The sequence below is a fragment of the Rhineura floridana genome, chromosome 17, assembly GCF_030035675.1.
Source record: "Rhineura floridana isolate rRhiFlo1 chromosome 17, rRhiFlo1.hap2, whole genome shotgun sequence".
NCBI classification, from domain to species: Eukaryota; Metazoa; Chordata; class Lepidosauria; order Squamata; family Rhineuridae; genus Rhineura; species Rhineura floridana.
In genome coordinates, this window is record NC_084496.1 from 30,257,412 (window position 1) to 30,282,825 (window position 25,414).

The window sequence follows — 25,414 nt, forward strand, 5'->3', positions numbered from 1 at the left end:
GACACCTGGTTGGGGAAGGCTGCACTAAAGACTGACATACAGAAAGAGATGAATAGATGGGGTTTAAGACTTCTCTTCCAAAAATCTGAAATCTCAATAGCATTACTAAAGAAGCAGAAGCTGAAATATTTAAGTAAAGTGCAAACGCAAATGTCTGCATACTTTATGTTTGATGGTATCCTTCTAAGATCCAGAGCCTACTTCCTTGCAGTGCTGTTCAGTTGATATTCAGAGAAAGGTGGAAATAGCTAGACAGATACAGAAGAAAATCCTAGCAGATTAATCATGCGAGTTTTAACTGATTAATTAACCCAACATACATCTGCCTATGAATAAAACAGTTGTTTTGAAGAAGAAGAAAATCATGCTCCCTTTGTTTTTAGATGGTGCGACTAGTCATCTCAGCAGGCGCTTTTAGAAGAGACACCCTTTCCTATATGATGCCTCTGCCGCTTGCAGCTGTTATAAGTGCTTCTGTTAAAAATAATAAACTTTTAAAAAATATGTGTTGCCCAATTAATTGGGGGTGCCTTTTTATTCAACCAGAAGTTTTAAAACAGACCAATCTACATAGTCAGAACTGGGGGGAGGGGGCAAAGCTCAGTGGCAGAGCCCCTGCTTGCACACAGACCGCCCCGGCTCAGCCTTTCTCTCTCAGGCCCTGGAGATGCATTGTCAGTTTTGGACTGCCACCTCCCATCAACCTCAGCCAGTCTAACCTGGCCCATGGCCACTTCCAACATCCCCTCTGCTTCTCCTCCACATTTCCACCTGCCAAAGAGTAGCTGTTGCATCGTACCAGCTTTCTGTTTGATGCTTGGCTTTCTCCCTCGACCTCTGCCTTTTGATGCCGGCTCTTCAGATGCCATCCCAGTCCCCTCTTTTCCTTCTGCAGCATCCTTACTGGATTTGCGGCTGCGACGCTTTGTGCTGGGCACCAAGAGGGCAGGTGAAGGCTCAGCACCTGAAATGGACAACAGCCATTCTCGAACCATGCCTTACATTCATCCATATGCCACTCCTCGAAACTCAACCGGAGGGGGGGAGGTATTCAAAGTGGAACACCCGTCTGTGTACAAGACGTGTTCTGCTTACCATTTTCTGACTGGGCAGGGCCTAGAACAAATGAAATGCATCCAGGGTGCAAGATTTTCCCAGGGACTACCCCACCACCACCACGCCCAGCCTACTCTGAGAAAAGGAAGGAGATCAAGGGGAATTGGAACTGGGCTCCTATTTTGCTGGGGGGTCTGGGAGGTGGGCTCTCAAGCATCTCCTGTAGATGCCTTAGAATCCCATTCTACCAGGCTGCAGCAGAAAACTCACACTGGATCTTGTAATCGGGTGGAAGGAGCCGGATGTGGGACAAGGGGATCCGGCCGGTGTCGCCATCATCAAACTCCACAGTTATCAAATCCCCGTCTTCCTCCTGATCATGAGCTCCTTTAGACAGAAAAGGAAAGAATTATCATCAGAATGCAACACACACACTCACACTCAAGTTAGTTGAAAGTTACACCCTTACTAATATCAATTAATAAAAATAACAACAAAAACCACACTGCTTGCTGCCTGCCAGACACATCCAAGTGACTGGGTAAAATGACATCAAAGCAAAGTACATTTGTACAGATACGGAAGGGTAAACACGGATATAAAGAGCAAGAGAAACAAAAGCAGAATTATGATGAAGGCAGTATTACAGACCTGAATGACGACAGTATTATAGATCCTTACGATGAAGACAGTTATTAGAATTGCCAGAAATAAAAGTAGGGGGACAATGTTTTGTTGAAAAAGGAGAGGAGAAATAAGGGGGAAGATTACTAGGAGAAAGATATGTATAAAGTTGTTAAGGGACAATTTGAAAATTCACCAGCTTTTGTAACAACCAATGTTTCTGGGGAAATGAGTCAAGCAGTATATATACAGAAAGAGGCTGAACAGATTGCTGCAAAGGAAGAATGAGGGGGAAACTGAAGAACAAAAATGCCCCTCAAAAGGATGTAGTTGAAAAGAATGTGGCAGACTTCCAAGCAGACAAATCAAGGAAAAGCGAGCTGGGAACAATATCTCAAAATTGGTAGGAAAATGCTATTCAGTGGGCATAACGGGATCCATCCAATAAGCAAGGGGAAGACTGAGCAGGTGTTTAATAGCTTTGCTTTGATTTTAACACATTTCCTAAGGCTAGTGGCCTGGAGAAAACGGGATAAGTAGAACTGTAAGTAGGTGTGGGTGAGACAGTTCTGGGCAGTCTTGGCAACGGTTGCCCAGGGAATTGGGATGTTGGGAAAGTGACAGCTGAGGGAGTTAGGGAGAGGGAAAAGAGAGGGAGGAATGCTGGAGACGCAGAAGGCGAGGTAACAGCTCGATGGAGCTCTACCCCTCCTCGTGCCAAGTTGCCTCTTCCCCGTGGAGTTGCCCTTGGTTCTGATGGACCCCAAGACTCTGCTTTTGCTGGCTGCTCCCTTCTGTCTCTGCCAACTGCTCCTGCCCCCAGCCAGTCATCCTCCTGTGTCTTTTAAGGCCATCGAGTCCAGCCCCCTGCTCAATCCAGGAATCCAAATTAAAGCATTAGAGTGTGCCTCCTTGCCTATTCCCACCTCCCTCTGTGGGTAACTGATGGCACGCATCATGGCCTCACCTCGCACAACTGTCCCTGGGTAGAGGCAGCGATACTGTTGACTCCAGTATGCGGCAATCCTTGTGCCTTCAGGGAGAAACCGCACTGAAGGGGGTTTCACATCAATGATCTGTGTGGGAGGAAGCAGGAAACATCAGCACCTTTCAGTTTTAGTTTTTGCCCTGTGGGGTACCTTCTCTGTATCAGCTAAGCCAGGAGCGAGCAAGGGGTGGATCAGAACTCTTGGTGGATTTGCAATAGACCAGCAAAGGTTTCTGACTCCCAATTGTTTAACAAGGACAGCAACAGATATATGTAAAAACCTTAAGTTACTGGTCTCTAATCTCATAACTGCTGCCAATATGGTCTGTACCATGAAGTGGAAAGTTCAGAATGGCCCCTCAATTTGGGAATGGAAGTCTAAATTGTCTGGAATTGCTGGAATGGATAAACCTATTGATTTAGTCTGGAAAATCAAGGGAAAAGCCACAGTGAAGCATTGGTTGACCACGGGTTTCTCTTGGTTAATTACTGAACATGTATCATGCAGACATGAAACTTGATCATTATTTGTTTTTGTAAATATGATTTGGTAAATATGTATTTTGTAATTGTATTGTAAATAAAAACAAACAAACAGCAACAACAAAGCCACCTAAACTGGGCTGCTGAAATGAAGAAATCTACCCGGGAGGGAACTGTTGTGTGAAAGGGCAGAAAGTGCCGTTCCGTTCCAGTAGTGGAAACAAATCCCAAGCTTCAGATGTGCTTAGAGGCACCTTGTTCTTTAATTCTAGCTCCGTGTCTTTTGCACCTGGCTCTGGTTGATAGATCTTGGGCTTCTAGAAAAAACAATGTAGATCTGACAAGCCTGAACTCTGCCCATCCCTAAGCAGAACTACATCCTACAAGGGTTTCCCTCTCCTTTCATGGGAAAAAAATGGTCTCCTACAGAAGACCCTCCAGATTTTGTCATAATGCAAGAAAGCCACAGGGTATGGCACACATCACTGAGAAAACACAATCTTCTGTGGCCAGCACATCAGAGGGAAGGGCTGTAGTTCAATGGTAGAGTGCGTGTTTTGCATGCAGAAGGTCCTAGGTTCAGTCCCCAGTATCTCAAGGCAGGACTGAAACTCTCCCAGCTGAGACTCTGGATAGTCACTGTAAACCATTGTGCATCAGCCTTCCTAAATCTGGTGCCCTCCAGATGTTACAGGACTATAACTCTCATCAGCCCCAGCCAGCACGGCCAATGGTCAGGGAAGATGGGAGTTGTAGCTACTAATATCAGCAGGACACCATATTGGAAGGCTGGAGTAGACAATACTCAGCTATGGGCCAATGTTTCAGGCAGGTTTATATATTAATATGCTATTTATTCCTCCATAAGGGAGTTGGTGTCATGGCAGTGTTTAGATTTCCTCCCTCAGCAGAAGCTGCAACAGAGATGAATTAAAGACATCTGGGATGTGTGAAAGACTGCTGGGACTTCAAGGGAGCAAGCTGAACCACATTACATATGAGCAGGGGCCACGGGAGGCCTCCCCTCCCGTAGAGAACACGAGAAGCCCCGTTTCAACACTAGGAGTCTTGGCTTCTTCCCACTTCCCCTCTGAAAAGTAAACATGGAAGGACCCCTTCCCAGAACATTAACGTGTCCAACTTACTGCCTCCTGCAGCAGCTGTTCCAAACAATAAATATGGGGTCGGTTTCCTCGCTCTCCTTCCACCACAACTCGATATCTGAAACGTACAGACCCAAAACGCAAGAGTGAAGGAGGAGGAGAAGGAGGCGGCTGAGAGACATCGAGACGCAAACAAGACAGAAACAAGAACCAACCATCAGAGACATTTAATGCCCTTTCATGCTTTATAAGCAGTTCCTTAGGAAACAACAGCTTCAAACCTATCTATTGTATTCAGCGTAAAACAGGGATGACAATTCAAACCACCATACTTTGTTTCCAGCCGCAAAAGGAGATGTTTATCAAGCTGAAAATATTTGCATCATGGTCTCACATTTTTAAATTATGCTAATCAGCACTATTTACCTACAGCAGGTTGTTTTGCGTAATTTTATTCTGCTTCTGATAGTCATGGGCAGAAATCTAGATTGGGCATTTCTGTGCCCACCACCTGGCTAGCTTGTAAGATTTCAACATGCCAGGGATTGGGGAACCTTTGGACCTCCAGATATTGCTAGATTACAACTCCCAGCAGCCATAGCTCTCCAAATGCAGGGCACGTGTCCTTGTGCTTACATGTCAGGAGAGTGAACGGTCTTCACATGCCCAGCATAGAGGAGCTTGTCGTCCATGGGGATGAGGACCCGGAGGCCATCCTTCAGCTCATCTTTGTCAATGATACAAGAACGAGGGGCTGGAGGACAGAGAGGGAGAGAGAGAATCAGCAGCATTTTCAAAGGCAGCAGAAATGGGCACCAATGCAGTTACTGAAATTTTTTAAACTATATATATATAAAAGTATACAAGTTATACATTTTACAAAAGCTTACAAGTCTTAAGAAATACATTTCATATATATTATATTATATTATATTATATTATATTATATTATATTATATTATATGGTCTGACTTGTCACAAGCCGCTTCCTATGTTCTTATGAAAATTAAGTGCCAGCTCCTGACCCAGACCCTCCGTGGCGCAGAGTGGTAAGCGGTGCTAATGCAGCCGAAGCTCTGCTCAGCTCACGGCCAGAGTTCGATTCCAACGGAAGGAGGCAGTCGAATCTCCGGTAAAAGGGGTCAAGGTCCACTCAGTCTTCCATCCATCCATGGTCGGTAAAATGAGTACCCGGCATATGCTGGGGGGTAAAGAAAGGCCGGGGAAGGAACTGGCAATCCCACCCCATATATACGGTCTGCCTAGTAAACGTCGCAAGACGTCACCCTAAGAGTCGGAAACGACTCGCACTATAAGTGCAGGGACACCTTTACCTTTACCTTTTTACCTGACCCAGAGCCAGGCCCAACCAAGGCTTGGAATGAAATCCCTGAACTACACCTGAAAGTAGTTCCTACAGCTGCCAGGTGAACTAAAGGTGAAAAGTTCATTTTCTAGTTCATCTTCATGTTCGTCCCCACCCCACACCCTCAGCAGGAGGCCCAGACTCTTAGCTTTCATTTAAAAAAAAGTCAAGCTGTAAAGAAAGTTAGAAAACAAAATGTGGAGGCAATGTTCTAAGGCTGATTAGGCAGACACGGACTCACTGCTGGTGCTGAGGTTTCTCAGTCACTTGTATTACTATTCCTAAGCAATCAGAAGGAATGAATGTGAGGCATTTCCTGTATCTTCCCTGCTGAAGAGATTTGTTCTCTTCCAATAGGAGCAGCTTGCAGTGAGGAGTACAAGAACATAAACAAAGCAAATGATGCCTTGGTCTTTTAACAGCTGTGTGGCTGGCACAAATTCAACAGGGTAAGCCTTTTCTAATATGGAAATACAGTTATGGGGAAACTTCACTTTTTAACAGTCTGTCAGACATCTTATTAATTGTGTATGGCCCGATTTACTTTTGTACCCTATACTTCAGCATAGCATCTTGTAACATTCTGAACTGATTTTTTTTTTGCCAAGGATGAAGTTGAACTGAACTAGGTCATTTTGTAAAAGGATGAACTTAAACTAGATCCTTTTTAAAATGAACTTTCCAAGCACTAGACCTAACTGTATTTACAAGTTAGTGAGTTGTGGTGACTTGCTAGGAGCCACGTCTTCTGCTCCTAGTATTTTGATATACGTGGAATTCTGGAACCTGGACACTATCGTGGAAAAACAGGTGACAACTGATAGAAATAAACACCACAAGCAGACAAAACAAGAGGCATGGCTACTCCATCGCTGTTAGGTGGACAGGAGCATCAGGACTGGCCATGGCAGAACTAGATTCAAATCCTGAACGACCATAAAGCATCCAGGATAACAAGAGGCAAGTCACTCCACTAGCGTTGGGGAACCTATGGGGTTCTCCACATGTTGCCAAACTACAGCTCTCATCATCTTTGACAATTGGCCATGCTGTCTGTGGCTAATAGGAGTTGGAGTCCCACAGCATCTGGACAGCCAGATGCTCCCCATGTCTCCATTACACCAGTCACCCTAACCTACCTTCACATCATTTGTATTAAGGATAAAACTACATATACTACATACACAATATCCATATACTAATACCAATTTGAGTCTCCCCGTGCTTCTGCTTCTGTAGTCAAAATGGCGCCACCAATGCCTGAGAGAAAAGTACCCTGAGGTAAGCACAAGCAGAAAAAATCTGCAGGGTGAATGCCTAAGTGGGGGGAGGGGGAAGAACCCCAAAACAGCCCCATAATCATGTTTGAGTGAGTGAAAGGAAGGGAAACTGACAACCGGGTGACAGGGGGAAATGTTCACCTCCAACTCCTAAAAAAATGGAACTGGGGAATCAAAACACTCAGTGTGGACTGAGCATGCTCAGGGGACACAGGATGCCCTTGTGTGCAGCCTTTTGGATGTGGCAGGAGGGGATCTAAACAGCCTGGAACCGTCTCTCACCTGGAGTCAGCGGCCTCTCCAGGAGCAAGCTCAGAGGCACATTCTCATCCTCGGAGAAGCTGCTGTCCTGGTTGGGCTCAAAATCCTCCTCAGCTGCCATGCTCTCCATCAGCTTGCTGACGGCCCCTCCTTTCCCTCGGTTCTGAGCAGGGACAAAACAAGTGGATGTCAGCAAAAGCCCTCCGCAACCCTGTGGGTTAGTGAGTGTACACCGACACCGATCCTCGTCTTCCCCTGCCCCCTCCATTTGCTGTCATCCGTGTCTTGGTTATCCAAACCTCCCAAATATCTGCATTTATACCCCCCCAATAATCTCCTTGACACAACCATATTTGATTTATTTATTAGATTTATATCGTGCCCTTTCTCCCAGTAGGAGCCCACGGCAGCATACAGCCCATATAGAGGGCTAGTTTGCACACAATGCCAAGCCATGCTTTAGCACTACATGGAAAAGCCTCAGCGAGCCATCGCAAAGACTCCGGCTTGCACATTCTCCCCACCAACTCCTGTATGGGAAGGAGGAGGGCTTCTGCTGGTTTAGTGTTACACAAGGACCAGGTCTGAAGCTGGCTTGTTTAGCAACTAACCATTGTTTGCCTTACCAGGATTCCAAGCCAAGGCCAAGCCAAGATTCTTTGAAACAGGAAGTAAACCTGACACATGTGGGAGGAAGAGAACATGCAAGCCTGATGCCTCATTTGGGCTCACAGAGACTGGTCCATTGAACCCTAAACCATAGTTTGGCATTATGTGGAACCCGAGCAGAAAGGAGAAGAAAATGGCACCGGCAAGAAGCCAAGTTACACAAAACAGATAGCCCTGAGGGGCACTGGAGAATGTTCCCTCCCTGCCACGTCCCCTGAATCTACTTTCCAGTATCACCCAATGGAGGACTTGGGCTCAGCTGACTTGCAAGTCGCTCCACTGGTGGTGTCAGTGGTCATGAGCTCTCAGCACCTCCGTCTAACACCATCCAGACCTGAGGATGTGGCTATCTTATTGCCCTCAGCCTTTGCTTGCTCAGGACCTGGCCTGAAGGGACTCTAGTAATTGCTACCGCTTCCCCAGTAAGCCCCAAGCCCCAGGTCAACAGGATGCTCTGTAAGACTTCACTGACAGCGATTCATTCCCTGGGTCACAAGATATTTGGGGCTGGGTGTATGTAAAGACTGCAGGGGAGTGGAAAGGAAGTGTCTAAGTGGCCGTGGGCACAGAATCAAGCTTCCTTAGAATGTCACCTTCCTTTCTTTCCAAACCACATTTATAGCCCAAAGCTTCCATAAGATGCTTGAAAATATTTTCTGAGCGTTCACAAGCCAGAGGGGACGATGACTAACACATCTAGCGGCTGGGCTGGAGGAGCTTCGCCAGCCTTGTCCATCACCAAAAGCAGAATCAATCATGCAAAACAGCAAAAACTGCAGAATGAATTATGCAAACTAGGAGAAACACATGCAAATATCCCCAGTTTATATTGTCCAGAATAAATTATGCAAAACTGCAGAATGAATTATGCAAAGTAAGCACGGAAAATATGCAAAGCTCCCCAGTTTGCATATTTTATATCTGGCCTATACATTCAGCAAAAAAATGGTAAAGTGGATTCCGGCTTCAGGTGGGGGAGCCCATTTTCCAATGCTCCTCCAAGCGTATAAAAGGCCCTGCCAGCCTATATGAAGCGGCCTTATCTCCTCAGGCCCTGAGGCCACAGCCCAGTGCTGCCAATTTTGACGGGCAGTGGCTCCCGGGGGGGGCTCAGGCAGGGAGGGGTCTTTCCCAGCACCTACTAAACCGAGACCCTTTTAACTGGAGAGGCCAGCAGGGATGGCACCTGGGCTCTTCGGCACGCAAAGCCCGTTCCCGGCCACTGAGCCGCATCCCAGGGCTGAAGGCAACAGAGGAAGGTTCTAGGCCAGCCTTCTGTCTGCTGCGCCAGACGGAGTGATTTGGCGTTTTGAAAAAAATGTAGGTCAGCACTCAAAACTGTCACATGCACAACACCTGCGGTCTGAAGGGACACAATCCATTATACCTTCTCATGAACTCAAGAAGAGCCCCAAAGGCCCATCTAGCCCACTCTGTTGCCCACCACAGTCAACTGGAGGCCTCTCTGAAGCCCTCAAGCAGGACCGGAGTAGAACCACTCTCCTACCACCACTTACGCTCCCCGCCAACTGGCGTTCAGAGCCATAGCGCCACTGATACTGGAGGAAATGTAGCCATCGTGACGAGTAGCCCACTGGCAGGGATAGCCTTGTCCTGCACGGCTTTCTGCAATCCCCTTTTAAAGCCATCCGAGTAGATGGCATTTGCTGCCTCTTGTGAAGCCCCCAGTTTCACTGCCCTGTGTGAAGAGGGGTTTCCTTTCGTCCTCCTGAATCTCCCACCACTCCACCTCTATGGGTGCTTCCCCCTGTCCGCTTTCCCCACACTGGGCATGAGTTTACCTCCACTGGGGCCATAACCGAGTCACCAGTTAGTAGGTGACAGAGAAGCAGCCCGAGTGGCCCTCGGAGACAACACTGGGCTAGACTGACTGGGCACAATGCGGCTCCCTCTACAGATATGCAAGGGGCAGAGTCCAGCTCTTCTAGGTGCAAAACCCCTACGCAGAGAAATGGCAGAGTCCGGAGTCTCTTAGTGGGGCGGGCGGGCGGGCGGGCACAGGACTCTCCTTTAAGAGTGGCGCCTTGGAGGCCCGCTTTCCAGCCCCCCTCTTTCTGTGGCACCAGCCCTCACCTCTTTCTTCACCTCTTTGGCTTTGGCCTTGGCCTTGCTCTTCTTACTGGGCCCCAGGGAGCCGGTCAAGCTGGCTCGGACGTCAGGCAGGGAGCTGGCGATGCCCGGAGAAGAGAGAGAAGAGGAGGAGGAGGAAGAGCAGAATGGGCCTTCTTTATTTTTCTTCTTCTACACAACAGAAGTAGGAAAAAGGCAGGAAAAATCCTCAATTTTGCTGGACAGTCAGAAGGGAAAGAGAGGCAGGCAGAAAGACCAGCAAGCAAAACTCAGAGGAACAGGAGTTCGTTTATAAAACAGAGAGAGCTGGGACTGAAATCTGTCTGGAACTCATACCGTCTGCCCTGCCCCCTAACCTCAGGCATATAGTTGCTGTCTATGATTGCTCACAGATGAGGGAACAGCATTCTACATGTACTCAAAGACACTCTCTGCATATGTTCCGGAACCATTAACTACAGCCTCCGCTAAGCTACTTTGGGCAGCGTAGCAAAGGGACAGCGTCAGTGCAGCGCTAAGCCTAGTTCACCCAAGCAACCTCATCACTTGATGGCTGCAGCATCAGAGCTAAGGGAGGGGGACCCTCACTCACTGGCACAGAACCTGCTTTATCCCTGGCACCTCCCGTTTAAAAAGGGTTCACTAGCAGGCAATGGACAGACCTTTCATTGCCCAAGACCGTGGAGAGCCAGCGCTGGGCCACATGAGACCAATTAGTCTGACCCCGAACACAGCAGCTGCCTACATCCGTTTAAGAATGACAAGCCTGACTGCTCCTTACAGTCCCCTGGAAAACCTCTCCTTCACATCCCGCCAAGATCTGAACTGTGTTCTTTGGGGTGAGGAGAGGGCCTTGTATTGGCTCTAGAACCTCCTCCGTAGGGAGGGCTCCCCTCTCTGCCCCTGCCCTTGTGATGACCCCTCATCACCATCCCCACCTGGAAGACCTTCCTTCTGGCATTCCATTATTTTAAAGCTCCCTAACATTATCAGCTCCTCGAATCATTTCACCTTCTGGCTGTTTTGCATCGGTTCATTCTCTTGCGTTTTTACTTCTTTTGGCGGCTATTGTGTTTTTAACTATGCTGTAAAATGGCACCTTGAGCATTTTCATAGGGCAGACGTATTATTAACATTAAATACATTTAATAAATAACAGTGTGTGACAGACTGAACTTTAATGTCAACGCACAATTGGAAGTTATCCAATTATGAGAAAGGAGGTAATGTGCAGGCATGTGTGAACTGGCGGTCCAGTGGCCGTCCCTCCAAGAAGATCCCAGAACTCTACAGGCTGGGACACGAGTGCTTTAAAAATGAACCCCATCCTTCATCCCACCCTTTGGTTCCCTCCATGCCACCACTGCCCTGCACTGTGACTCGGGGCTCGTACCTTGCCGAGTTCTTTCCTCTCTTTGCCTTTGCTCCTGTCTTTCTTGGGGCTCAGGGGCGCCCCCTTCACGCAGCGCACAGTTTTGGAAATGGGGGTTGAACTGGCTGGTGTGGTGGCAGACAGCCCGGCTGACGATGCAGTGGCGTCGTGAAGGAAGATCCGCTCGCTGCGCCGCCGGTTCCAGAGGTCGTCATCACTCACCTCCAGCCCAAACTCGAAGCTCAGGTCTTTTGGCGACTTGAACTTCTTCTTCAGCTTCCTGCTCTTCTCGGACGCCGTCTTGGTCTTCTCCAAGCTCCCCACTGAGATGGTGTCTGTTGTGGACCCAGACGGTACGGCCGTGGCGCTGCCTTGCTCCAACAGCAGACCTTTCTTCCCACGCAGCAGGCTGGAGGCAGGCTTCTTCTTGATCTTCACGTCACTCTCCGAGTCTGTGTATTCAAACTCCGTCCCTACACGTGAGGAAAGGAGTTGGCCAAATCAAGTAAATCTGACAAAATATATTCCTAAGCAGGTGCTGAACTGTGATGCCCACTTTGTGCCTTAAAAAACAAATCCAGCATTTTACAGCACAGCATGTCTACTCAGAAGTCCCACGAAGTTCAAAGGGGCATACTCCCAGATGGGTATAGGACCACCCACCTCATCTTGCTTTATTTATTGTTTTATTTAATAAACGTGTATACTGCTTTTCACGGCTTCTCAAAGTGGTTTACAACCACAAATCAGGATACAATAAAATACACTTTTAAAACAAAACAACATTACAAACAGTACTAAAAGCCAAACACCCAACAAATAAAAAAATAATTATCCAAATCAGACTAAAGTTGTAATTAATAGTAAATAATAACTAGAGCCAATAACAACGGTAAAAGTAGCCAATAATAATTGCTTGAGGCTGCAATACTATACTTAAGTCTCACTTAATTCAATGTGGCTTACTTCCAAGTAGACATGTCTTAGCCAGTGACCACAACAAAAGGTTACAACATAATGCTTACTACTATACACAAATACTGTAAATGGCTGTGATGTTTTAAATAACAGAATAGAAAATAGAGAGCATCTAAATAAAACAGCAAACTGCAGAAAAATGTTCCAACTTAAAAACCACCAGCTTACTGTTAAAATTATGCTTGATTTTTGTGCCAGCAGGCAAAGCAGGAAGCACTACCCTCGGGTGGTAATGCACAGTTTGCTACCTTCTAGGCAATAATCAGATCTTACTGTTTAAAAGTCTTAAAAGCAATAATGTTTTATGTAACGTGCCACAGACTTCCCCGAAAACCCCTTGTGATGTGTAAAATGGCAATGTTCTGCCTCTTCTGTCAGAGGAAGTAAACCTCTGAATACCAGTCGTTGAGAATCAAAAGTGCGAAGAGTTCTGTTGCATTCCGGTCCTGCTTGTGGATGTTCCTTTGGGGAATCTGGTTGGCCACTGTAAGAAGAAGGCGATGGACTACATGGACCTTTGGACTGATCCACCAGCAGGGTTCCTCTCGTGTCTCTACTTCCCCTTGTTAAATGCTGAGGAGCTGAATTCTCCCTGCGCGAATCTCTTTCATAGTCAAGGTCTCCTGATCAGGTCCTGCTCCATTTACTACCATTACATGAGGTAAAAAAAGAGTCAAGGAGCAGGGCCTTTACTGAAGTGGCCTCAAGACTCTGGAATAGCCTCCATAAGTGACTGGTTCCTCCCATACAGCCTCCTGAAAGGGCTGCTGGAGGCAGATGATAAGAGGTGGCTGGATGACTGCTTGGCATCAGTGCTTGTTAGCTGCTGAACTTGCTTTTTTCTTGTAATTATATTGTTTTGTTACATGTTTATGTAAACAGACAGCCTGATGGGTTTGAGTGTCCTTAAGACATCTTTGTTCCACATTTGGCAACACAGCTACAAGGCATTTTACAGCTCAGAAAGACAGCTTATATTACAAAAACACACATGGATGGGGAAATTGGTAAAATATGGATTCCCCGATTTAGGCGTGTGTTAAACCACTCACAAGGCCACTTGAGCTAGTGCCAAGGCACACGTGAGAGAAGGAGAACTGCACCCAAATTCTTTCTCTCTCATTTGCAGGCATTTCTGTGAGAAAGATCCCGATTCCAGGAGCTCAAGCCAACTGCGGATCCTGAGACTCAGAGGCTCAAGCAGCACTTCACTTTGTGGGCCACACCACATTCTAGCCAGAGCTCTCTCACTGGCATTCTAGTGGCAGTTGTGTTGTGTGCGTTTTTAACTGTAAATTGCTTCCGAGTGTCAGTTGCAGGGAAAAGAGCAGTTAATGACTTTTAAAACAAAATTAAAACTAAGCAGGCCTCTACAGAGACCATTTGGCCCCGTAGTAGACGTCCCACCCAAAAGCCCCAACCTCCAAATGCAGGCCTCCCCACCGAGCGGACAGGGTGAAAGAGAATGGGAACTAAACCTGACTGGCTGTGTGAGCATAAGAAAGCATCCTGCCTGTTGGCAGCATCGCTCCCAACGCCTGAGCTAGGCATCTTCACCACAGCTTTCTTCTCTGCTTACCTTACAAATAGCTGGGAAAGGAAATTATTGGACCCTCAGGAATCCCCCTTATCTTTCTGGACTTCTTGCAGGCTCTGGGATGAAATTCCAGAAACTCCTCCTTACGCTCCTTTAGCACCCTTAACTGACACCTCAGTTTCCACATCCACAGGGAGAGCAAATTCAGGAAACGAGGCTATGGAAATCCCCTTAATGCTGCTCTCACACCCATAAACGGACCACAGAACTTTAAGGTGGATCCCTGAGTCTTTGCTTCCAGCCGCAGGTACTTTTCTCAGAAAATCCCTTTCGCTCTGCTCTGACAGTTGGCTCGTTCCCTTATCCTCAAATGTGCACGTTTATTCAGCTTCCACACAGTCCATTATGACACTCTTGAGCCTCACTGCTGACATTATTGAGGGATCTAGGAACAGCAGCTCTAGAAGAGGAGCAAGACTGCACCAAAACTAATTCACATCCTGACCACAGTTCATTACTGCCCAAAATCAGCAGCAGGGAGAAAACGAAAGAAAGCCTTTCACAGAATGCAGAGTGTGCGCATAGCACCCACTGGGCTTGCTTTCTTTGCCAGAAACATGCAGAACTCCAAATCCACACTTTGAAAAAGCTACTGAAGAACGAAGCTGCAAGAGATTACTTAATTTTAATTATGATAAAGGGTTTTAAAAAAGGAGTCCGTGCCAATATGCCCCTAATTCCAAAAGATGGAATTTTGCAATCTGCGTAAATAATTCAAATCAGCATTTTTTGCATAATTCATTCTTCTGGTAAGGAGAGGAGTACAGAAGATATCTGCTGGAACGCCTCTCCCGATACGAACCGGCTCGTACACTACGGTCTACTACGAAGGCCCTCCTCCGGGTCCTGACCCACAGGGAGGCCCGGAGGGTAGTAACAAGATCAAGGGCCTTCTCAGTGGTGGCCCCCGAACTGTGGAACAGTCTCCCCGAGGAGGTAAGCTTGGCGCCGACACTACTATCCTTTCGGCGCCAAGTTAAGACCTTTCTCTTCTCTAGGCATTTTAATTTAAGTTAATTTAAGTTAATTTAAGTAAATGTTGTAATTTCATTTTAGATGGTTTTTATGTATTTGTTATATCAGATCCTGTAATTTTATTGTATATGTTTTTATGTTCACCGCCCAGAGAGCTGCTTGCTAGTCGGGCGGTATATAAGTTTAACAAAGAAGAAGAAGAAAAGAAGAAGAAGAAGAAAAGAAGAAGAAGAAGAAGAAGAAAAGAAGAAGAAGAAGAAGAAGAAAAGAAGAAGAAGAAGAAGAAGAGGAGCAGGGGACTGACAAATGTGGGTGGCTAATTATGCCACCTCTTAATACATCACTTTTGATGCAGGTGCAACTGAAAAATCCACCCTCAGAGGAGGCTGCCCCTTGCAGCTCACTGTGAGTCACTCTTCTGATCTCTCCATCTTTTGGGTGGGAGGTGCCTACAGAACAGCGACTCATGCAGGAACGGCAGGGGCACGCCCTTCAGAAGTCAAGTGGCTCTTACTCTTCCACACTCTAAAAGTAGCCGCTTATGGGTATAGGGGTGAAATGTTCCTCCAACATTATCAGAAGTTTACATTTTTTAATTTATTATTTTATGTTGTGTCTTAATCATGTGATTACTGCTTTGGAAGCCTAGGGCCAAAAACAGCATATAAATAAACCTTTTTAAAAAAGGGATGATGATAATTCAGTGTCATAAAATAATGCAAGGATAGTACAAAAAATTCATAAGACTTAGTACCTTACCTTATTCGTTTAAACTAATGCAAAGAGTGAATATGGTCTTACATCTTTCATTCCAAACAGAAACAAATACAAAGTATTTTCCCTTCAATGATTATAGTAAGTTAAATTATATATCACAACTGTGTCACAAATCTTTTAAAAGAAATTAGGGGTCAGGTGGGGTCTACAATGTGGCAATTGACCTGTAAATACATTATTAAACTATTTTGAAGTATGGATTTCATTATGTTTTAACTTTTTAGTCGTCGTTGTATGTCCTTATTGTTGATCATGTTGTTTTAAATTGTGTATATGAAATGTTTTTTATCTTGATGTACACCGCCCAGAGAGCTTCGGCTATGGGGCGGTATAAAAATTTAATTAAATAAATAACTAAATAAATAAATTGAAGAACAGGTAGAAACGGTTGAAACAAAGATGGTGACAATTCTTTTGACTTTATCAAAAATGTTAATCATATCCTGTAATCTCTTTTATGTCACACAGCACTAAACACCAGAAATTTTGAATTTTACAGCATTTCCAAAGAACTATGCAAATATAAAGAAACATAACTAACAAACTACTTCCCACAAGGGCCAGTCAGGGAACTCTAGGAAGCTGACAAGCAAGGCTTGAAAGCAAAAGGGTTCTCTTGCTGTTGCCCTTCCACAGCAGCAAGTATCCAGAGGTAGACTGCCTTTGAACACAGAGGTTCCATTCCATTCTCGTATTTCCTACGTCCGATTCAGTCTTCCAAATTATGCTTATGTAGTCCAAACAGCAACAGCCACACAGAAGAGGGAGGCATCAGCAGACTCAGACCACACAAGGTTTGCAGATGTATTTGAATTCTAAAGGGGAAAGAACCCCTAAAATAACCCAATGGTTACAGAGTGTGCCGAATGGTTACTGAATGCTGGGTTGAGTGCTGAGAGGGGAAAAAACCCCAAAAACCAGATTGTAGGGTGAACAGAATGAAGCCGCTGGAAAAGGAGGTGGAGGAAAAGCCCATCTGCATGCTCTCTCACCAGCCATTGCTCTTCTCGTCGTTCACTCTGGGCAGGCTCCTGCCTGAGAAGGGCTTTGACAACACCCTCCACCTCTGACCAAGCACACGCATGCAATGTTCTGTTGTGGAGCTCCACTCATCACGGCTAATTGCTCTCGATGGGCCTCTCCTCCTCTGTACATTTGTGCAGTCCTCTTTTGGGGCTATCTAAGTCCGTGGCCATCACCACACCTGATGGTAGGGAGCCTTATATACATTTGGGGGACATCAAGATAACGCCACAGGAAACCATCCCAAACTAAATCCAGGTTTATCCACTTGCGACAGATGCGCAAAGACCCGATACAGCAGAGCGGTCACGCTAACAATAAGGCAGCCTCCCAGGAAAGACATCATTCCCCACTCTGAAGCTTACTACAAATTCCATTAGCATTTAATACATATTAATAAAGGGGCTTATACATGGAGCCTTTCACAGAGCTGCCTGCCTTCGAAAGAAGTTGCCCTGAGGGTGCTTTTGCAGCCACAGGTGCACAAGGGAATTTTTAAAAAGTGAAATTTCTGATTTCATGAGGGAAGCCCAAGACAGATGGGGAGTATTGCTAGACAGAGCAGTCTCTCCAGGCCAGCTCTCTATTCCAGAACTCATTCCCTGCCCTTTGCATAGCCCTAAATTAGGACAGGTAAACATATGGACATATGAAAGGGAGATGCGTCCAGCCGAGGGCAGAGTCGCTTCAAAACACAGTCAGAAAAGCCGTCCTTGCTGCTTTTGGAACACTGAGTGTGCCCACAGCCATGGTCTGATATTCAACTGGGTCCTAATCAGAGCGGACCCACCAAAATTAATAAACCTAAGTTAGTTGTGTCCATCAACTTCAGTGCATCTACTCTGAGTAGGACTAGCACCCAATACCACCCATACCATCTCCCTCTGACGAGAAGCCGGATCTCTAGCACAGGTTCTCTAGGCCTGCTTACTGGAGACCCTTTTTAACTGGAGATGCTGGTTAACTACATGAAGATCGTTCTGTTCGCCCAAGCCTTAAAAATAGCTTAAAGGCGACAAGGCTCGTGCAATCTACTTTGTGTTCTGCTAGAACTCCAAATCCAGCAAGTGGAGCCACGTGGAAAAGACACAGAATGAAAGAAGATAGTGCCTCTTCAGCAGCAGAACCGAGCTGTGTTCACAGGCCTTACCCACAAAAGTCACCTCCTGGTTACCCCAAGGCTCTTTGCCTCAGCATGAAGCACTAATTTGAGGGGAGTGTGGGTCTCACTCTTATTGCCCACCCGACTGCACATCATCAGCAATCTCCCAGCAGATTCCCAACTACCTCTCCTGCCCACCCCAATATAAGTAACCAATCCTCTGTTTTTTAAACGCGTGTTTAATTTTGGGAGTGCAGTGAGTTTTACTGTATTTATGCAGGTCCCCCTGTTTTTAATGGCTTCATGTTTTACTTTGTATTTCAATTTTTTTTACATATCGATTGTAAGCTGCCCAGAGACCCTCATGTTACAGGACAGCATACAAATGCCAGGCAGGGCAATCCAAGCTCCCAATCCGCCACGCTGGAGGAGTGCTGGGTGAGGCAGAGGTGCCACTCTCTCTCTGCCCAGCCCTGGCATATCTGCTTGTCTCTGCCAGTGGGGGAGTCCTGCTGGCGAGGAGCACCCCAATGCACTGGCACCAAATGGGGTGCGGACAAGAGCTGCAGGGTGTTTCAGGGGCAGGATCTGACCGGCCTGGCTGCTGTCACATGATGGCAACGGGCCCAATCTGAATCTCTTCATTGTGGCAGCCTGGGGGCTGGCACAGCATTGAGGCATTTTTCCCCTACCCCCTTTCACCTTGGTGTGCATGAGCATCAGGGCACGAGATTCAGTAATGGCCACCTGACTCCACGAAGTCCCGCCGCTGCTGGCCAGGGTTTTGGATTGTGCCCTAAATAGATAGACAGATGCCGGGGTTGCACTTGAGACTACCTGCATGCAAAGCATGTGCTATAGCAAACTCACCCATCAAGCTCTGCCTCTCTTCCTTCTTCTTGGCTTTCTGCTTGGCTTCCAGCTGAACAATGGAGAGGGAAGGTGGGATAATGGGGCTTGGCATCGCGTTGGCAGCAAACCTCGCAAGCAGCCCCAAGCCGCTCTCATCCAAAGCAGGGGATGAAAGCTTGGCGCTGCTGCCCATTCCATAGCCTTCCTTTTCCTCCTCTTCCGAACTAGAATCTGTCATGGGAAAGACAGGGAAGCCATTACAAATCTGAATCATGCTTCAGTTAAGCAGCAGATCACAGCAACACATCATGCAACCTCTCCGCCAACACAACGTCCAGTGCCGAGTCGCTTTTGTTTTTGCTTTGCCTCCTTGAAAGTTCGGAGGCCTTGCCAGAAGAGATTCTCAACAGAGAGAAGACTTGCAAGGAATCACAGGAAAAGAAAGGTCAAAAACCCTAGGATAGGCCCCACCACAAATTTATGGTGGCAAAAGGGTTGTGGGGTACAGACAGCCAACAGGCAGTATTCAGTATTTGGAAGCCATTCCACATGTGTTCATTCAGAAGTCCATCCCACCACCACAAAGTGGCTTTTTCTTTTTCTTAAATAAATACATTTGAACATATTTCCTCACAGAATAACCATCTGTAATTGTATTTTATCCCGCATTTCTAGACACATTTTGATACTTTTGGAGCTGAGAATTGCATTGCACAATTCAGAGAAATCTGAAATCTGAAAGATAACTATGTTCTGACCCACACATTAGTCTGGGAGGTGGAGATCGGGTCAGTTTGTATCAGAAATTTACAAAAATCAAATTCCTCAAGCATCCCTAGTTACATACAACTGTATGTAAAAATATACAAACAATACGGAGATAAGGCAACTTACTCCTGAAAAACCAAAGATGCCCACCTATCACTGTCCACATAGCAGATATCCCATATTTCCCATTCCTCATCACCACCCCAAAAGACACTGGGCCTGGCAGTCACTAAAATGGCAAAAGTTGTTATATGCAGGGCTGTGTGTATTCTGCAACTCTACACAAATGCAGAAAGCCTGTCGAATTTTGGCACACTTGAGAATCTCAGCATTCATTTTAAAAGACAACAAAAGTTCCTAGCTCCTATGGCTGTAAAGGAAGGCTTGAAATTCTTTGGGCAATGACTAAAGAATAAAGAAATCTCTGAAGTCAGAAGACGATTCAGTAGGATTTCCAGCAGGAAGGACTTCATTGCCTCCCCCCCCCCCCGCCACCTATGACTAGCAGGAGTCGGGGGGGGGATGAAAACCAAGGAAATAAAATGACACATTTCACAAAAGTCTCAGTATTCACAATTTATACAAGACTCAATATTCAGCTTTTCTTGATGCAGAAGATGGGTGATGGCACAGAATTTTGACTACTGCTGTTTATTTTTATGCATCCGGCCCCGATTACAACTGATGCTTTCTTGCCAAACTTTTTGCTCACGTTCAAGCTCAACCAGAGTTAAGCAATTAACTAATCTTTGTTTGGATCCAACCCTATGTAAATATACCCCGTCCTTCTGGTGCCTACAACAGCACTCAAGGTGGGTAACAACAATGTAAAGCCAATCGTAAAATGCAGTACAATTAGGGGAAAAAAAGAAATTTCTCCACTCATTAATTTTATGAAACACTGCATTTTTAGAAACTGACATTTTTCCCTGGGAAACAGGGATGCTTTGCACTCCACAATGACTGTCCCAAACTACAGCCTTGATGGCAATAGCTCTTCCATGTTGTTGTCCCCCCAACCCATGACCTTCAGTGGCATGGGGTCCCTGAATTTGGGTGCTCTCTTTAGCTCTCCAAGGAATAGCCACTGATAGGCCATCCCTTGTCCATTAATTTGTCTAATCCCGTTTGAAACCATCTACTCAAGTGGCCAAACTGGCTCTTACTAGACTTAATACTAGACCCAGTTTTGGGAGGGGGAGTGGCTCAGTGGCAGAGCAACTGCTTTCATGAAGAAGGACAAAAGTCCCATCCCCAATTGAAATGATCAGGTGACAGGAGGTGGAAAATATCTTTCTCTGCCCAAGAGCCTGGAGAGCTGCTTCCAGTTAAGAGGAGCCAGTGCTGGGCCTAGATAGAGAAGCCATTTGACCTGGGATAAGGCCACTTCCCACATTCTAAACTGGATTAATAAAAAGGATTTCAAAACGCAGCCTCTTTCTCGTGTTACTGGAGACATATGCATTAGCAACGCAAAAGAGAATGCATCCCGCCAACAGTGCATCTACTGCATCTGGCATGTAGATTCCTGGCCTGTACGTGATGACTGTAGGCATTGAGACCCCCTGCCCGTTACAGCTGGTTTCCGTTTATGAGCCCAGGGATGCATTCTCTTTTGCGTTGCTAATGCATATGTCTCCAGTAACACGAGAAAGAGGCTGCAATTTGAAATATATATATATGGCATATTTTGAAATATATATCTGGCATATTACTATAGCCTGACCCTATATATATAGGGCCAGGCTATAGTAATATGCCATTAGTTAAGGAGTGAGTCTGTATGTGGTTTTTTTGGAGTTTGAGCTCTGGAGCAGAACTATGCAATTGCAGAAGAGTTTTGAGATCCATGAGTGGGGTATTATGAATAAGTAAATAATAATCTGGTTGTGTGGTGCAGCTCTTCCTAGGCTGTACCACTCCAGGCAATCAGAATTTTAAAGCTCCCTTATTTTATTTATTTATTATTTGACTTATATCCCGCCCTTCCTCCCGGCAGGAGCCCAGGGTGGCAATTGTTATCGTATAATAACAATTTGTATATTGTATATTGTTATTGTATAATAACAATTCCTTGTAAATTTTGAAAGCTAAAGTAGCAAGGAGAGGAATTGTAGCTGTGCCTTCTCCCTGACATATTAAACTTTTAACATGCAAGATTTTATATTACATAGACATAGAGGAACATTCATAAATGCAACTACTCCATCTTCAGTTTGACCCATTATTTTTCAGCTTATGTACTTTGCCTCTCTGTAGATAGAGGTGTTGGGGATCAAGACATTCTGAAAGCTCTTTGGCTTGGATCAGTGGCATCTATCCCTGAATGTTTGAAGTCCGGCTGACATTGCCTCTTGGTGAAGGACAGGTACTTTGCACATGGTCAAAGACACTATTTCCTCATCATCATCCTTTTTTAAAAAAAAACCAACTATGTCCCATGAATTAGCCCAAGTTAAAACCATCTATTAATTAAAACGATTGTGCTGCGGGCATGCATTAAAAATTAAAGACTTTCCTGTATTCAGGACCAAACTTTTTGCTCTCATGCACCCTCGGGCAGTTAGGCAGAGTTAAATAATTAAATCAACCGATCAAAATTCATGCAATTAGTCAACTACATTTTAAGAAATTGGATTACAGCCCTACATTGAGAACTAGTTAACTGCTGCTGAATTGCACCTCAAAACTCATGCACAATCTTATCTTTTCTTTTCTTTTTAAATCTCCCGCAATGATGTGTTTGGTTTTCTGTCATCACCACACAGCTTTTAAAGTACAGTGGCAAACTACCGTCATACACCAGGGGATGGTGAGGCTGCACCGTACATTAAGTGTAGTGCAAAAACCACAAACGAGGGCTAATGGAGGAAGACTGGGCAAGATATGAGGTGAGGAAGGAAGTAACTGATGGGTGTGTTCAGCAACTAATGCTCCATCAGATATTTCCTCCCTCCCCTCATATTTTATTTTGATGTACCCCTAAACAGCACCAGTTTAACAGATACAATCACTTTCTGGAGAACAACTCTTCCGCAGGTGTACTGAGGATTGCTCAAGAGTGCCTCTTCCCACTGCAGCACCTTGAAGTTGCTCCTAAAGTTGCACCTCGTGACAGGTGTTTCAGACTACAACTCCCACCAGCCCCAGCCAGCATGACCTTGCCAAGACGGAATGACGGAACATCTAGAGGGCACCAGGTTGGTGAAGGCTGGTGCAGGTGACCCTTTAGGTTGGCATTCTGAGGCCTGGCACCAGAAGGCTGCCTGAAGCAGCACAAGGAGCCTCAGTCAGAGGGGGAAATTGCCAAAGCTTTTCCACAAGCTTCCTCTGAGTACTTGCATGCAAGTCTCTGGGTCCTGGCTCATTACTACGGGGCAAGGGTGCCAAAGGCTTACAGGACAACTGCAGCAACTTGGCCAGTAAAATAGCCTGCTTTAAAAAAAAATTGCTTGCTTAGCGTGGATCACAGATCTTACAATTTGGGGTTATTTTAGAAAGGCTCCATGCAAAGGCAGAAATGTAAAAATGTATAAGACCTAGTTGTAAAAAAATACTTTTCATCTTGTACAAAAGGTCATCTATCTATCTATCTATCTATCTATCTATCTATCTATCTATCTATCTATCTATCTATCTATCTATCTATCTATCTATCTGTCTATCTATCTGTCTATCTATCTGTCTATCTATCTGTCTATCTACAATTTTATTTATTTATTTATTTATTTAATTACATTTCTAGACCGCCCTATAGCAGAAAGCTCTCAGGGCGGTGTACAACAAATAAAATCACAATTAAAATATGACCAAGTGTGAAAAATATAATACAATTTTAAAAACATTAAACATGATAAAAATCCAAAATAGAATTGCCATTGAGTTTATAAATTAAAATCCATATTAGGTTTAAAATTAAATTTAAAATGTTTAAAAAGCCTGGGTGAAAAGGTAGGTTTTTACCTGGCGCCGAAAAGATAACAAAGAAGGCGCCAGGCGTATCTCGTCTGGGAGGGCATTCCATAGTTCGGGGGCCACCACCGAGAAGGCCCTAGATCTAGTTGTTGATCTCCGGGCCTCTTTATGAGTTGGGACCCGGAGAAGGGCCTTCGACGTCGAGCGTAGTGAACGGGTAGGTACATAGCGAGAGAGGCGTTCCACCAGGTATTGCGGTCCGATGCCGTTTAGGGCTTTATAGGTAAGAACCAACACTTTGAATCTGGCCCGGAAACATATCGGTAGCCAGTGCAGCTGCGCCAGGACAGGTGTTATATGGTCAAATTTCTTTGTCCCAGTGAGAACTCTGGCCGCAGCATTTTGCACTAGCTGAAGTTTCCGAACCGTCTTCACAGGTAGCCCCACGTAGAGTGCATTACAGTAGTCCAATCTAGAGGTTACCATAGCATGGATAACTGAGGCGAGATTCTCCCTGTCCAGATAGGGTCGTAGTTGGGCTACCAGCCGAAGCTGGTAGAATGCATTCCGTGCCACCGAGGCTACCTGAGCCTCAAGTGACAGGAGAGGATCTAATAAGACCCCCAAACTACGTACCTGCTCCTTTAGGGGGAGTGTAACCCCATCTAGGGCAGGTCGAACGTCAACCATCTGGGCAGAGGGCCCTCCCACCAACAGCATCTCAGTCTTGTTATATTATATATAATATCAGATTGCTGTGTATGTGGCCCAAACCTCATGGAAGCATTTCTATCCCATCTTGGCATCCTAAAATAGGAATCAGAGTTGTAAGGGACCTCAAAAGTCATCTAGTCCAACCCTCTGCCAATGCAGAAAACCCACAGCTATAGCATTATTGATAAATGACCAACAGAATCATACAAGTTAGAAGGGACCTCAGGGCAGCTTACAGCCATTGTAAAATCAGTTAACAGTCAACATAAAACATATAAACAATTGCTGATTGTAACTATGTGTAATATGCAAAAAAAAAAAAAACACCCTAAGGAAACAAAACTCTTCCTGTGTCAGTGATTTAGGTTCTCTCTTATCCCTGAACCACAAAGACTAGTAACTTATTTGTTTAAAGAAATGAATGTTGGATGTTTACCAAGGCATAGCAAGAACCCTTGTTAAGCAACCAGGTCTATAGGCTGCATGTGATACCGTGTGGCATAAGCCACCCTTGTTGATATTAAGAGGACACTTTTTCTTGTGGTACTGTCAAATTCAGTACCAAAACTTTCAGTTGTCCCCCACCCCCTGAGAGCAGCAAAAATAAAAGGAACAACAGTTTGGTTAAACAACATAAAGACAATTGTTAAGTAACCACATAAATGCAACAAGATGACTAGGAAGACCCATGGGTGAGGGATGAGGGGAGAAAGGGGCAAGCAATGCACATTTAAGATTAATTTTCTGATACACACACACACACACACACAGGATAGCTTCATCATTTTGCCAAGCAAACTTACAACAGCACACAAAGCTGGCTAAGTGCAGGCAGACTTTAGACAGCTATTGGGTCCTCCACATCTGGTTTAGATTGGCCTGGCCAGTAACGTTTGGTTTTTGTTTCACAATTTTACATGCATTTGCAAAAACACATAAACTTCCATTATTTTTTCATTTGTGTTTAATACTGCTGACTCCAGAAATAGGCTTTTCACTGCTACTGCTACTAATTATTATTATTATTATTACAACATTCTTGTTGTTATATTATTAATTCCTTCAGATGGGGATAATCATCATCATCAGGAGTAATAATGATAAGAGCAACAAATACCATCATCTCCTTCAGATCAACTCTAGAGAGCCCTTTAGTGCAGCTGATTTGCAAAAATTATTTCTTCTCTAGCTGTTGAGGGGAGAAATGGGGGTGTGCAAAAGAAGAGAGTGGTGGGTTGTAAATAACCTGGAAAGGATTCCCAGTTTCATCTGTGGTTGCTACAGAACTGATTTAACACAGTTTGTGCTAAAGGATAACTTTTTAAAATGACCTTTCGTATGAGTGCAGAGGACAGATAATAAGAAATGCAACTCTGATGCTGCTGACCGTGGTAGGTCTGTGCTGTGTTACACGCCCCCC

General features: G+C 45.3%; 1 protein-coding gene across 8 annotated transcripts in view; it reads right to left on the bottom strand.

Moving 5' to 3' along the window:
* The window catches only part of TNRC18 (trinucleotide repeat containing 18), a 125,506-nt gene that overhangs the window by 9,111 nt on the left and 90,981 nt on the right, over positions 1–25,414 (bottom strand). For 6 of the 8 annotated variants that reach the window (XM_061599383.1, XM_061599386.1, XM_061599385.1 and 3 more), the window contains 9 exons: positions 18,616–18,828; positions 11,315–11,766; positions 9,925–10,092; positions 7,183–7,324; positions 4,891–5,008; positions 4,297–4,372; positions 2,648–2,756; positions 1,327–1,443; positions 800–964 (listed from right to left, as the gene is read on the bottom strand). In XM_061599383.1, coding sequence (XP_061455367.1) covers positions 800–964; positions 1,327–1,443; positions 2,648–2,756; positions 4,297–4,372; positions 4,891–5,008; positions 7,183–7,324; positions 9,925–10,092; positions 11,315–11,766; positions 18,616–18,828 — 1,560 coding nt within the window. The remainder of the gene's footprint in view (positions 1–799; positions 965–1,326; positions 1,444–2,647; positions 2,757–4,296; positions 4,373–4,890; positions 5,009–7,182; positions 7,325–9,924; positions 10,093–11,314; positions 11,767–18,615; positions 18,829–25,414) is intronic. The other 2 variants (XM_061599384.1, XM_061599387.1) reach the window with 2 other exon arrangements.